Consider the following 13,083-nt stretch of genomic DNA (forward strand, 5'->3'; position numbering starts at 1 on the left):
TCCTCTTTGATAGTTTCATGACTCCGTCCTGCTACCCAGCCTTGTTCTTTCCCTCTGCACAGAAGGCTCTCAGCCTCTAGTATAGCCCCCATGTGTGCTGGGAGATGGCAGGGTGTGTGTTGGTAAGACAACCCATCTCCTCCATGTTAGCTTCTGCTTGCCCCTGATTTGGACACTGTGATCTTTTGAGGACAGCTGCTCCTTGGAGGGACTCATTAGGTATGGGGCATAGCTTTAGTCCGAGCCACGTTCCAGCTCAGTTTCTCATCACTGCTGGCCTGGGTGTTGGCTGTCTGTCCTTGGGATGTGAATTTGGGGGTCACCTCAGGAACCCCTGCTTGTGGCCCAGACTCCAGTACCCGCTCCATCCTTCCATCTTTCCCCAGGTCAGGTTCCTGTGGTGAGAGAGAGAGAGAGGTAGAAGTGGCCGGTTCTCAGACCTTATAGGCCCCCATGGACAACATGTCTGGAGCCAGACTCCGGACTCAGCAGAGGAGCCGCCAGAGTGGCCGGGAGGTAGTGCGGCCCCTCCCATTCCCAAAACACCCTCTGCCCTCCCACCTTCCATCCTGTGCCCCTAACTCCTGGAACCTCCCTTCCCCTGCCAAAGACTTTGAATCTTCTCATTTCTCCATGTGGCCTTTTACAGACCAGTCTGTGGTCCTCAGGCTTGGGGATGAAGCTGGAGGCTGTCACCCCTTTCCTGGGGAAATATCGCCCCTTTGTGGGTCGCTGCTGCCAGACCTGTACCCCCAAGAGCTGGGTTAGTGATACAGGCTGGGCCCCACCCTGGGGAGCTTGGGAGTAGCTTGGTTGTGGGAGCTATGGCTCCGGGAAGCAGCTTCCCTTATGTCCTATGCTCAGCCTTCCCTTCCCATGCTTCTGCTTTTACCTCTTGAGAATGGAGGCACTGGTCCCCGTTGTGCTGTTGGCCTGGGGCTGGGTCACAGCCCTGGGGGAGCTGGGTGGGGAAGTGCAAAGGGGCCTGCAAGGAGGTGGGGCATGGCCAGAGGGCTGGGGTCTGACCAGGCCTGCACAGTCCTGTTCAGTTTGGGGGACCCATTCACTCAGTCACTGAGCACAGGCTCAAAGACCTCCTGTGTGGCCACGCCGTGTGCTGGTGCTGATGGGACCCGGGTTCTTGTGGAGACCCGCTACATGTCCTCTGCTGTGGATGAGAGACCTACTTGAGGCTTTAACACGCTGCTCTCGGAGAGGGTGGTGCTGCAGAGAGTGCAGCACTTCTCTTTTAACCACAGAGCCCTTTTTCCTGAGTGGGCATCAGAGTCTTTTGGGAAATACTGTGCTACAGTCCTGTCTCCTGGTGGACACAATAAGCCATCAGTCAGCGCCCTCAGAAGACAGAGCAGGGGCTTTCCTTTGCTGGTGTGCGAAGGCTACCCAAAGACATGCTGTCTCTGTCCCCTCTTGGGCAGGAGTCCCTCTTCCACAGAAGTATAATGGATCTGGGCTTCTGCGATGTGATCCTAGTGAAGGAGGAGAACACCAGGTAGTCAGAGCCAAAGGCGAGTGGGTGGGCCCTGCTTTGTGGTGTCACTTTCTTCCTCTCATGGGAAAGAAGGACTCCTCCTGCCCTCTGCTCCGTACACATAGGCATGGAGAGGCAGGCTTGGAGCTCCTGCAGCGCCTCCTGTGAGGGTTTATGGGCTGTCCACAGTGTGTCAGGCCCTGAGCTTATACCCCACTGGGCGGGGAGGGTCTGGAATGGGGCTCAGATGGGCAGGTGCTTCCTCATCCTGCACTGTGATAAACCAAACCCAGGCATTTCTGGGTCATGGTACTGGGGTGTCAGCCCTTCATGGCATACCCTCAGTGGGCCCTAGTCGGGGTGGGCCATCTGAAAGATCTTCCCCCTGCTCTGGGGGCTGTGCTCAGGTTTCGGGGTTGGCTGGTTCGGAGGCTCTGCTATTTCTTGTGGTCCCTGGAGCAGCACATACCCCCCTGCTGGGATGCCCCACAGAAGGTCATGGAAAGCACTGGGTGAGGATGCAGGGAATGGGGTTGGGCTGGCACTCTGGGACCCTTGAAAGGATGACAGAGGCTCTAGGCAGGGGGGTTGACAAGGCTGTCTTCTAGAGTGTTAGTTTTGTCTGGGGCCCTACCTTAAAGATTGAGAATGAAGACTGGAAGGTATGCCCGGGGGAGGCTGTATGGGGCTGAGGGAAGTGGCTTGGGGGACCTTAGGCATGTCACAGCCTGACAGCACTTCTCCCACATCGTAGGGTACAGAACGTCATCTCAGGGAGGGCTCCAGCAGGGGCTGGGGAAGGCCAGGTACCCGATCTTGTGAAGAAAGAGGTACAGCGCATCCTGGGCCACTTCCAGACCCCACCCCGCCCCTTCCTGCTCAGGTAACTCTGTGCTGAGGGACACTCATCCTTAGGTTGGGGCCTCTGCCCTTCTGGAGAGTGAGTGTTGATTGGGCTTGGGGAAAGACTAGATTCTTCCCACAGGGAGCCAGATAGTGTGTTTACCAGAGGGACCGACCTTTTGAGGACAGCTGGCTCCCAGGTGGGACCAGTTGGGTATGGGATGGGGCTTTGATCTGAGCTAGCCCCCAGGTTCCACTCAGTTTCTCACTACAGCTGGCCTAAGTGTTGTCCTTGTGTCCTGGGGCTGGGAATTTGGGGCTTACTCCTAAAACACCTGGTTGTGATCCAGACTCTAGTACCACCTTCAACCTTCTACCTTTCCCTGGATCAGGTTCCTATGGAGAGAGGCAGAGGTGGCTGGTTCCCTGATCTTAAGGGTCCCCATAACTCCTCTTGCATTTATCCTGCTGTCCCCACCTGCCCCTCCCACATTCATCTGCACAGTCTGAGCCCCTCTTAGATGCAGGTGCTGTTCCAGTGGGAATGAGAGTGCACAGGTCAGAGTGGACAGAGATGCACATGGCTGTAGGACAGTGAAGGCTGGGGTTGAGGGTACCTGAAGGAGAGGAGGTGACTTGTAAGCGAGGAATGAAAGGGGTTAAGGAACCAGCCTTGGGGTGGGGTCAGGGGTTGGAGAGAGAGAACAGTCCTACTAGCAGGAATAGCCTGAGTAATGGCCACCGGAGAGGGCCAGGTGTGCTCATGAAGCTGATGTGCCTGGAAGCTGGCCAGTCAGGGAGAGAGCTGTTGGAGATGAAATGAGAAGTAGAAGGGACCGGATACACAGGGACACACAGGAAGCTTGGATTTGATTTCTGAGTGCAGTGACAACTAGTGAAAAGGTTTTAAGCAGAGAATGATAACACGATTAATTGGGATCAAGAGTAGAGAACAGAAGATGGTATGGGAGGCTGTTTTGTTAGTCCATGTGAGACATGGTGACAGCTTGGACAAGTTGGTCCAGGTGAGGTGACAATAGAGGTCGGAAAAAATGGATTGAGAGACCAGTGTGAAATTAACAGGACTCACTGATGGATTGGAGGTGAGGGTGGGGCAGTGAGGGAAAAGGAGAGCCAGTTTCTGGCTAAGAACCTGGTGGTGTGGATGGAAGGGGCAGGTTTGGGAGGAGTGAGTCTGGCCCACAAAGAATGTTTTGGATATAGTGTTTTAGTGCTGGTAGAGACACCCAGGAGGCAGTTGCTTATGTGAGTCTTATATTAGCTAAGCAGAGAGGCTGGGGACAAGGATGTCTATTCGTGAAGCTTTAGCACATGGACGATGGTTAAAGCCAGGAGATGAGCAATTCACAGAGGGAAAGGGCACAGGGCTGTGCGTGTCAGACTCAGCTGTCCTGGCAGTGCTAAGTCAACTGAGCAAGGATAGGAAGTAGCGGGGGGGTTTGTGACCTCGACAAGCACTCCATGTGAAAAATGTTTGACTTCATTGAGACTTCCAGTCCCATGACCTGACCTCCTTACAGTGGCCATCAGCCCTTCCTGGTGTAGCTTTGATTCCAGGGTTCATCATGATTATAACGCCCCCGCAAAGGGGCCAGTGGGCACACCCCAGCTGCCTGCTTTCTCTGTACTGAGCAGCCAGATGTTTCTAGAGGAGAACACAGCACATGGAAGTCCTCCCAGGGGCACTGGCTCCTCAGCCTTACCCACTGCCAGCGGATGCCCCATCTCAGGCCCTCAGATGAGGACATGCTGCTTCACCACATCTCCATGCTGCCCACATCTGTGCTTCCGGCCTCATTTAAAGCCCACCCCCTTCAGTTACCCTTTCCTTCTTGTATCACTAACTCCTCCCTTTTCTTTCACCTTTCTCAGCAGTTTGCAAAGAACAAGCCAGGTTAGGCCTGGAGAGAGTCTTGCTCCTCTAATCTCCTTTGGGGTAAACTGAGGCAGGGAGCGTGTCTGAAGTTGATGTGAGGCAGCTGCACCACAAGCTCTTCCTGGGGGCATGTTAGCACCTTGCAGGCGTGGGCTCTGGTGTCAGGCTTGCCTGCCAGTCCCGGCATCATTTCTTAGCTTTCTCTACCATCAGCAGCTTCTGCAACCTCTGAGCCTCGCTTTCCTCTTCTGTAAAGTAGGGACAGTAACAGTGGCTCTCTGAGATGCTGGGGGCCCTGCCTCGCGGGTGGTGCCACCACACCTCAGACTGGGCCCCGCCGCTCTCCAGGCTGTTCAGCTGGGTGGTGCTGAAGGTCCTGAACTGTCTCTTCCTGAACGTGCAGCTGCACAAGGGCCACATGAAGATGGTCCGTAAGGCAGCCCAGGCGGTAAGCCACCCTACAGTGCGGGTGTGTGGGGGGCGGTTGGCAGGGCAAAGCTCAGTCAGGCCCTTGGTGAGACCAGCCCCATCTGCTGGTGGGAAAACACCCCCAGGCCTTGCCGACCTCTTCGTGTCTCATGGCCCTCCTCCCATGGGGCTTCCCCTAACGTCTTTCATGGTCTTAATAACCATTACGTCAGCGCACTGCCTTAAAAGTTGTCGACAGCTCCTCTCCTTTTGGGAAATGTGCTTAGAGGAGGAACTGCCCAGGTGGGCCCTGTGTCCCTCTGCGGCCCCCTACACCCTCAGGGTGGGGCAGGCTGGCATGTCCCTCTGGCTGTCCCCCAGCAGGGCTCACCACTCGTGCTCCTTTCCACCCATAAGTCGCTCCTGGATGGGGTCCTGCTGCCCTTCGTGCTGCTCTCCCAGGGCCTGGGTGTGCTCCGCGTGGCTTGGGACCCCCGCACCTGCTCCCCTGTCCTCAGGTAAAAAGCTTTGTGCCTCTAGACACACATGGGTAAAGTCCCCAGCTGGGGCACTGCATGTAGGGATGCAGCTGGGAGGTGCCAGCAGCAGCCCTTATGGGCCCTCTTCCTGGCTTCTTTGCTCTCAACCAGTCCAGCCAGCCAGTCCAGCACATGGGCTCAGATGGTCAGCTCTGGTTTCTAGGCCCAGCCTGGCTTCAGAATGTTCAGGCAGGACCTAGGCCAGCCCTGGGTGAGCTGAGGCGCTCATTGGCCTCCTTCTTGGTCCCATCTCCTGAGTCCCTTCCCTCATTAGGTTCTCTTTGCCCTGTGCCCCACAGAGCTCTGCTGAGGAAGCTTGGGGGGCTTTTCCTGCCCCCAGAGGCCACCCTGTCCCTGGATAGCTCTGATGGAGTCCTTGCAAGGGCCGTGGTCCATGCGGTGAGTGCCCCCAGTGATTGTGTGTTTGGCCAGGCCAGGGCATAGGGGCCTGTTGCTGCTCTGGCCTTGATGCTTGCCTCTGCCACTATCTCCCCACCTTATTCCAGGCTGTGGAGCAGCTGCTGGTCAGCGGGCAGCCCCTGCTCATCTTCTTGGAGGAGCCCCCTGGGACCCAGGGGCCTCGGCTGTCAGCCCTGGGCCAGGCCTGGCTGGGACTGGTGGTGCAGGCCGTCCAAGTGGGCGTTGTCCCAGATGCTATGCTGGTGCCAGTGGCCATCACCTATGACCTGGTTCCAGATGCACCATGTGACACATACCATGTGAGACCCTCCTGCCCCTTGGGATCCCATGCAGACACTGTCTCCAGAAAGGGGGCACAATATTGTGTCCTGTGGCCAAGTGACCCTCAGAACTAGGGTCAGGGGGTGCAAAGGAATTCTGCCTCTACTGTCATCTTCCCGTGGTGCTGCCCAGGCTGCTATAGTCACTTGTTTCATCCTCAAAAGACTCTGCTAGGGAGAGATTTCTCCTGTTTCATGGATGAGAAAATGAGCTTGGAGAGGTCCTGGTCATGTGCCAGTTTGGGGTGAAGCTGAGCAGAGAATGGAGCCCCAGGTAGGCAGCTCCCTCAGCCTCTCCTTCCCTGCAGGCCACAGCCCCACTGGGGCTGTGGACAGGAATGCTGGCTGTTCTGAGGAGCCTACGAGGCTGGTGCCGTGGCCGCCGGGTCTGCGTTCGTGTGCACCTGGCCCAGCCCTTCTCCCTGCGGGTATGGAGTCTGTTGGGAGGACCTGGGGTCTGTCCTGGAGCTTATGGCAGCCTGGCCGTCAGAGCCGCTGCAGGGAGAGCCTTGCCTATCTCCATGGGCTGTGTGCAGGCTTCCGGGCCGGCCACCTGAGAGCCTTCTCTTGGGCAGGAATATGCTGTTAATGCCCGAAGCTGCTGGGGCAGCAGACAGACCCTGGAGCAGCTGCTGCAGCCCATCGTGCTGGGCCAGAGGTAGGGGTAGGGGAGGGTGTGGGGCTTGGGCATGGCAGGTGGTCCTTTGGCTCAGACCCACAGATATCTTCAGTTCCAGCCTCCTGTCACTAGATACTCTGGGCCACCTAGAACAGTGCCTGGCACCCCTTCTCACCTCTAGTTTGAGTGTGGGAAATGGCAGAGACCTGGAAGGGGCTGGGGTTATAGGAGCCATCATGGCCCTGGGGCTGTGCTGGGACAACACCCTCACTTTTGAGAAAGCTCTCGGCTGTCCCATGATTGTTTTGGGTTGGCTTCCCTCATCCTGCGCCTGTCTCTGTCCCAGCACTGTTGTTCCAGATACCGAGAAGGAGCAGGGATGGACCCCAGTGACTGGGCCCCTTCTGGCCCTCAAGGCAGAGGACCAGCTCCTGGTCAGGAGGCTGAGCCGTCACATCCTGAATGGTGAGGAATAAGGTCTGGGCCTCTGGGGGGCTTCCTAAGCCATCCCTTCTCTCTGGGTCAGCAGGGTATCAGGGCCCTCCATTCCAAGTGGCTTTCTGTACCTGAGTCTCCCTCCTATGAGGCTCGCTTGGGATACGTGAGGAAGTGCGGCCGCCAGGGAGGACACAAGGGAGCCACTAGTGAACGTGCACAGCCAGCCACCTGAGCTGCAGAGGGCAGATGCCTGGAGGCCACCCATCATGGCCCTGCCCTGGGCTCAGCCCTTCACCTCTCTGAGCCTGGGTTCCTGAGCTGTAAATGATGACTAATGGAATGATGCACATGAGGGACTTCACACAGTACTTGGCACAGCATGATGGTTACTGCTGTATTCTCAGGTGTCCCTCTGTGGCACAAGCTGGGTTAGTGGGTAGGCCTAGGGGAAGCAGGGAAGGTCTCCGAGCACCTGGCCTGTCTCAGTGTATATTTGATGAATGCCAGTTCTCCACTGGCAGGGTGCCCCCACCCACCCCCCAGGACCAGTCATGCCTGCTCCCCTCTTCCCTGGAGTTGTGTGGGGGCAGTGTCTGCTGCCAAGGAGGCAGGGGATGACTGTTTTGGCCTGCACACTTACTGGGTGATAGAGAACTGGCTGCTGGGCCCAGGCCCCTGACCAGCACCCCTAACCCTGCCCGCAGCCAGTGTGGCGAGCTCTGCGGTGATGAGCACGGCCATTACAGCAACGCTGCTGCTGTTCAAGCACCAGAAGGTAGGCACAGTGTGGCTGGGCTGGGGAAGGGCGTGGCCCTGCTACTGAGCCCTGGTTCTGCCTGCCCAGGGCGTGTTCCTTTCGCAGCTCCTGGGGGAGTTCTCTTGGCTGACAGAGGAGACGCTGCTGCGGGGCTTTGACGTGGGCTTCTCAGGGCAACTGAGGGGCCTGGTGTGGCACACGCTGAGCCTGCTGCAGGCGCATGTGGCTCTGCTGCGTGTCCACCAAGGGGACTTGCTGGTGGTGGTGCGGCCCGGCCCAGGCCTTACGCACCTGGCTCGCCTGAGCGCTGAGCTGCTGCCCGCCTTCCTGAGCGAGGCCGTGGGTGGTGAGTCCTGAGGGATTGGGGTGGGGAGTCGGGGGTCAGGCGAGGGGATGAATTCCTTCCTCATGCCCCGTCCCCTTCCCAGCCTGTGCAGTGCGAGCGCTGCTGGCAGGCAGAGTGCCACCAGAGGGCCCCTGGGAGCTGCAGGGTATCGAGTTGCTGAGCCAGAATGAGTTGTACCGCCAGGTCCTGCTGCTACTGCACTTGCTGCCACAAGACCTGCTGCTACTGCAGGTCAGGCCTCCCACCCGCCAGCTTGGCCTAGGTGTCCCCTCGGTGCCCTGAGCCCTGCTCCTCTGATGCCTGGGCAGGGCCCTGCCTGTCGCTTGGCTATCTTGAGGCCCCATGGACTACTTCTTCATCCCCAGCCTTGCCAGTCTTCCTACTGCTACTGTCAGGAGGTGCTGGACCGTCTCATCCAGTGTGGGCTCCTGGTTGCTGAGGAGGTAGGCAGGGCTGCTGGGGACAAAGCTCCTGCCTGGGCTGGCCTCCCTCAGCCTCACATCCTGAAGGACAGCTGCCCCATGAGTGCTGTGGGGGTGGGCTGCCACTAAGGCCTTGTGACTTGGTGAACGACTGGCCCTGGGCCCATGTGTGTATCATGACAGGACTGCACAAATGTACTTCTGAGGTTCTCTGTATACCTCTTGCCCCACATTTCTTGTCCACAGGGCTATGGCCCTTGAGTGTAGGTACCTACTTCTTCCCACCCTGTAGGTTGGCTCAGCCAGTCTGGCATGCTCCGGGAGACTCAGGCTTCCTAGGTCTGTTTTTATTGCTTCCACCTCCATGTGCCTGGTCCACGATGTATCTGGTCTGGGGGGCTCAGGGCTAAACCTCAGCCAGGCTGACAGGGTACAATGGCAACCCTGGCCCCCAGACCCCAGGATCCCGGCTGGCATGCGACACAGGGCGACAACGTTTGAGTGCCAGGCTGCTGTGGAAACCGAGTGGGGACTTCACCGATAGTGACAGTGATGACTTCGAGGAGGCTGAGGGCCGGTACTTTAGGGTGTGTTGGGAGAAGCCACCTGGGGAGGTGGCAGTGGGGACGCTGTGGGAGCTTCCCTGACCTGGCCTGTACCCCTCCAGCTCAGTCAGCAGTCACGCTGCCCCGACTTCTTCCTCTTCCTCTGCCGCTTGCTCAGCCCGCTGCTGAAGGCCTTTGCACAGGCTGCCGCCTTCCTCCCCATGGGCCAGCTGCCTGACACGGGTGAGGTCCACACCCCCCTGGCTGTCCTCACGGAGGGGCTGAGAACATGGGGCAGGGCTCTGCCTGTGCCCAACCTACACCCCTCTCCCTGCAGAGTCAGGCTACACAGACCAGCTGCTGCAGTTCCTGCGGGCCACTGCCCAGGAGGACGGGTTCTTCGGTGAGTCCTGCCCAAGCAGCCAGCCCAGGAGGCAGTGGTTTGCTGGTGGCTGCTGCCCCCTGCTGAGCAGTGACAGCCCCAATCCAGGAAGGAGAGCTGTGGCATTGAGGACCCTTGGGTGCGGTCTGAGCCCTACCTTGGGTGGCTCTTCTCTACAAGAGGAAGAGAAGCCTGTGTACATTGCTCTTGGCCCTCCCTAGAGCTCACCTCCTCCTTCCTTCTAGAGTGTGCCGACTCAGGTCTTGCCATCAGGGCTGTCTGGACCTTCAGAGACTTGGGGGTGAGAGGGCCAGTCTCAGCTGCTGGCTGTCCCCCTGCCTCTTCCCCAGCCTGCACCCTGTTAGAGCTGCTCAGGGAAGCCCACCTGTGCTCACCTAGGATGTCCCCAGTGTCTCCCAAGAATAAGTGTGGTGACAGGAGCTGGAGGCAGCTTGACAGTTTTCCTGCCTTGTGGTCCCCCAGGGCACCGCCTTGCTCCCCTCCCATCTGGGTACTGGGGGTGGCTTGAAACAGCATTTGTGTTCAGACCCTGAGGCTGGAGGGGCCAGAGGTCTCACTGCAGGCCCCCATGGTGAGCACTCAGAATCCTTCTTTGTGGCCCAGGTGCTACAGCAGAAGCCCAGCCCTGCAGGCCCCATGCTACATCTGTCTCCGACGTTTGCCAGCCGGGACAATCAGGAAAAGCTGGAACAATTCATCCGACAGTTCGTTTGCAGCTAGAACTGTGGGGTGAAGCCCATGCTGAGACTTCTTGCCCCAGAACATGGCCGTGTCCTGAAGCCAGAGGCAGAAGTGGCTGCACACCCTTGGCTGGACTATTAAATTGTTGAGTTTGACTGTCCCTTGTCGTATCTTGCTTTCTTCATCCTTTGGTGTGATAAACAGGACTGGATGTGTCCACTTCCCAGGCCCAGTGGTGTCTTTTTCTTGTGTGCATGTAGCACCTGCTCTCCTTCCCCACCCTGTGACAACACTCTCTCCTGCTCCCTGAAACAAACTGACACAGTAGTAGAAGCAGAGCGGCTGCTCTGGCCTGAGAATTTTATTGAAGAGAACTCCATGTCACCTCCCAGATGAGGAGCCTGGAGGGACTAGTGCTGGGCTGGTGAGTGGGAGCTGGTGCCCACCTCTTGTCTTAAGTCTGGGGCCTACAGCCAGAGGCATCACACCACCTTGTTGATGATGACGCCCAGTTCTTCAATCTCACACTGGACTTCATCACCCTTCTGCAACAGAGTGGCCACCAGCGTGTCAGTCCTGTGTCTCACACATGCATATGCATGCACTTATGCCTGGATTGCTCAAGTCTGGTCCTTCTCCCTTTCCTCCTTATAGCCAACCTACCTTGAGAAAGACAGGAGGTTTCCTGAATACACCAACACCTGGGGGAGTCCCCGTGAGGATGATGTCCCCAGGATAAAGAGTGACAAACCTGGGGCAAAAGGGCCAAGTGAGACCAGGGGCAAGATGCCACAGCCAGGAAGGAGGGCTCAGCTCAGCCACGGGCTCTGCTTGCTTACCGGGAGACCCAGGCGATCAGCGCCTCTATCCCGAACACCATCTGCTTGGTGCTGCTGCTCTGGACCACCTCTCCATTCACGCGGCAGCAGATTTTTAAGTTGTGTGGGTCTGAAATGCAGAAACACCTCCCTGGGGTCCTTCCTGCTTTTCCTCAACCCCGCCTACAAGTTGTCACTTGGGTGAGTTCAGGAGGGGATGTATCCCAGACCTCTCAGGGGAGACAGTTGTCTTAAAAAAGCCTGATGCTGGCAGGGGCGGCTCACCTATCAGTGTCCTGGCTAATTACATTTCTTGTTTTACACCCTCACAAGCACACCCATAGAGTAGCTGGAACACAATCTAACTTCGCTGTCACTGCACAGGGTGGTATGAGGGTTGGTCACCCAGACATGCCCCCACCCGAAAGGCGGTGCTCTGCCCTCTGCACCACTGTCTCCTCCTGGTCACACTAGCTGGCAAAGTCCTGTTGGTCCTCTCCATCTCCCTGAGTGGTGAATGCCTTGGGCTTTGTGATAGCCATTCTGTGAGGCTCAAGGGCCAGCTTTGCTTCCAACCTACAGACTCTCCCAGATGGTGGTGGCTAGAGGAAGCCTGACGTGTCACTGTCACTTGCTTTATGAATAGGGATTCACCACCTCTGCACTGGGGTCCTCTAGGGGGTGAGGGGGGCATGGAAGGAGGCCCGCTGAGAACTCATGGCCCAGGTTGAGACTTGTTCCCTCAGGGATCAGTGAAAGGCAGCTGGGGAGGGGGTTCTCTATGGAGCCACCCCACACTCCCACTTTCTGGCTGCTTTTTCTTTGCTCTGCTATATCTGTGCAGAGTAAGAAGAGTCATCATGTGGGCTGTCAGAGACCTACCTGCTACACTGTCCTTGGTCACCAAGGCAGGGCCCAGGGGGCAGAAGGTGTCAAAGGTTTTTCCCAGCAGCCACTGCTTTCCATTACGTCCCATTTGCCAGTCACGAGCACTCACGTCATGTGCCACAGTGAAGCCGGCCACATGAGCCATGGCATCTGTGGCCTATAGGGGATGGGATTTGGCCAGACTGGAGGTTAGATCATGGTGACACCAAGCCCTATAACAAAGCTTTATCCCATACTAGGAGCCAGAGCTCACCAAAAGTAGTGGGTGAGGGACAAGGCAGGTGCCCCAGCAGCTAGGGGCCAACCACCTTCCAGGCCAGGGACAGTGGGCACCGCCCCTTCCACCTCACCTTGATGTGCTTGCCTGTCTTTCCAATGACCACGGCCAGCTCCACCTCCCAGTCCACCTCCTGTAGGGTGGGAGAGGGGCAGTGAACTGTCTGGCTCTGGTCCTGTCCTCTATCAGTGGGTATGGCCACTGGCCCACACGTCCCAATTACTATGAACCAGAGTGGAGGGGGCATGACTCACAGCCCTGTAAACTCAGCGAGTAGCAGGCAGCACCAATGGATGCACGCACAGCTCCCATATGACTAGAGGAGCAACATTTGTCTGGCGATTGAGTTTAAAAGTCACTCTAAATACTTCCAAAAAAAGATGGAGACCAAGTAATAATAGCTAATTCTACCATGCACCAGGCACCATTCTAGTGCTTCAACGAATTAACTCATAGGATTAAAAAAACCAACATGCCAAAAGAAAATGTGGGCAAAAGGCTTGAATAAGCAATTCACAGAAAATACACGGGGCCACAGAAAATGCAAACAAGCTTGGCCTTCCCACAGCCGGCAAAGTGCTGTAGGACACACAACCCACCCTTCAGACCAGCTGCTCCTTCCCGTGGTCGCAAGTGGAGCCGCCCTGGTCTCCTGGTCTCTAGTGCCATCCCCACTGGCCAAACTGACACCATTTTTTGCATATCAAAAAGAATGTAAATGATGGATTACAGCTTTTTGGATAAAAATAAAAATCAGGAATACACAGTGATACCAAAAAGAAAGGGGTAAAAAAAAGAGGGAGGCGGCTTTTCTTCACAGAAGGACAGCTAATCAAGAGTAGAAGGCATGACCAAAAAAGTCCCCTCTCCCTACCCCCAGGGCGATGATGGAGCCAGGTGAGGGTACCTGGGGGCCCTGGTGAAAACCAGGGCAGCAAGATAGTCACAAGGCTCAAACGCCACCTGGGGACCT

The 13,083-nt window shown here is 57.1% G+C and overlaps 2 protein-coding genes across 4 annotated transcripts in view; one reads left to right on the plus strand and one right to left on the minus strand.

Annotated features, from left to right (window-relative positions):
* Positions 1–453: 453 nt before the first annotated feature.
* Positions 454–10,317, plus strand: GPAT2 (glycerol-3-phosphate acyltransferase 2, mitochondrial). The gene is made up of 21 exons (XM_015587411.2): positions 454–516; positions 650–763; positions 1,437–1,510; positions 1,897–2,001; positions 2,244–2,372; positions 4,578–4,677; positions 5,022–5,155; positions 5,476–5,575; positions 5,683–5,895; positions 6,225–6,344; positions 6,492–6,574; positions 6,882–7,000; positions 7,678–7,748; positions 7,818–8,076; positions 8,159–8,307; positions 8,442–8,519; positions 8,954–9,085; positions 9,166–9,286; positions 9,381–9,446; positions 9,671–9,726; positions 10,050–10,317. The coding sequence occupies exons 1-21, from the start codon at positions 454–456 to the stop codon at positions 10,164–10,166; spliced, it is 2,403 nt and encodes an 800-aa protein (XP_015442897.1). The 3' UTR covers positions 10,167–10,317.
* Positions 10,318–10,455: 138 nt separating this feature from the next.
* The window catches only part of LOC102888242 (fumarylacetoacetate hydrolase domain-containing protein 2), a 7,214-nt gene continuing 4,586 nt past the window's right edge, over positions 10,456–13,083 (minus strand). Inside the window, exons 4-8 of one of the 3 annotated variants that reach the window (XM_006909439.3) lie at positions 12,184–12,243; positions 11,828–11,990; positions 10,967–11,075; positions 10,791–10,878; positions 10,456–10,672 (exon numbers count right to left, since the gene is read on the minus strand). In XM_006909439.3, the coding sequence (XP_006909501.1) occupies positions 10,610–10,672; positions 10,791–10,878; positions 10,967–11,075; positions 11,828–11,990; positions 12,184–12,243 (483 nt within the window). In that variant the 3' untranslated portion in view covers positions 10,456–10,609. Of the gene's footprint in view, positions 10,879–10,966; positions 11,076–11,827; positions 11,991–12,183; positions 12,244–13,083 lie in introns of all 3 variants that reach the window. The other 2 variants (XM_015587391.2, XM_025045057.1) reach the window with 2 other exon arrangements.

This window comes from Pteropus alecto, unplaced genomic scaffold (assembly GCF_000325575.1).
Source record: "Pteropus alecto unplaced genomic scaffold, ASM32557v1 scaffold223, whole genome shotgun sequence".
Lineage (NCBI taxonomy): Eukaryota > Metazoa > Chordata > Mammalia > Chiroptera > Pteropodidae > Pteropus > Pteropus alecto.

What these genes read in the sequence shown, in the direction of transcription:
- GPAT2 (XM_015587411.2), top strand. Translation starts at nt 454, where the DNA reads ATGGACAACATGTCTGGAGCCAGACTCCGGACTCAGCAGAGGAGCCGC. An exon ending in GAGCCGTCACATCCTGAATG is followed by an intron (nt 7,001 to 7,677) that starts GTGAGGAATAAG and finishes CCCTGCCCGCAG; the next exon opens with CCAGTGTGGCGAGCTCTGCG. An exon ending in CCAGGAGGACGGGTTCTTCG is followed by an intron (nt 9,447 to 9,670) that starts GTGAGTCCTGCC and finishes CCTTCCTTCTAG; the next exon opens with AGTGTGCCGACTCAGGTCTT.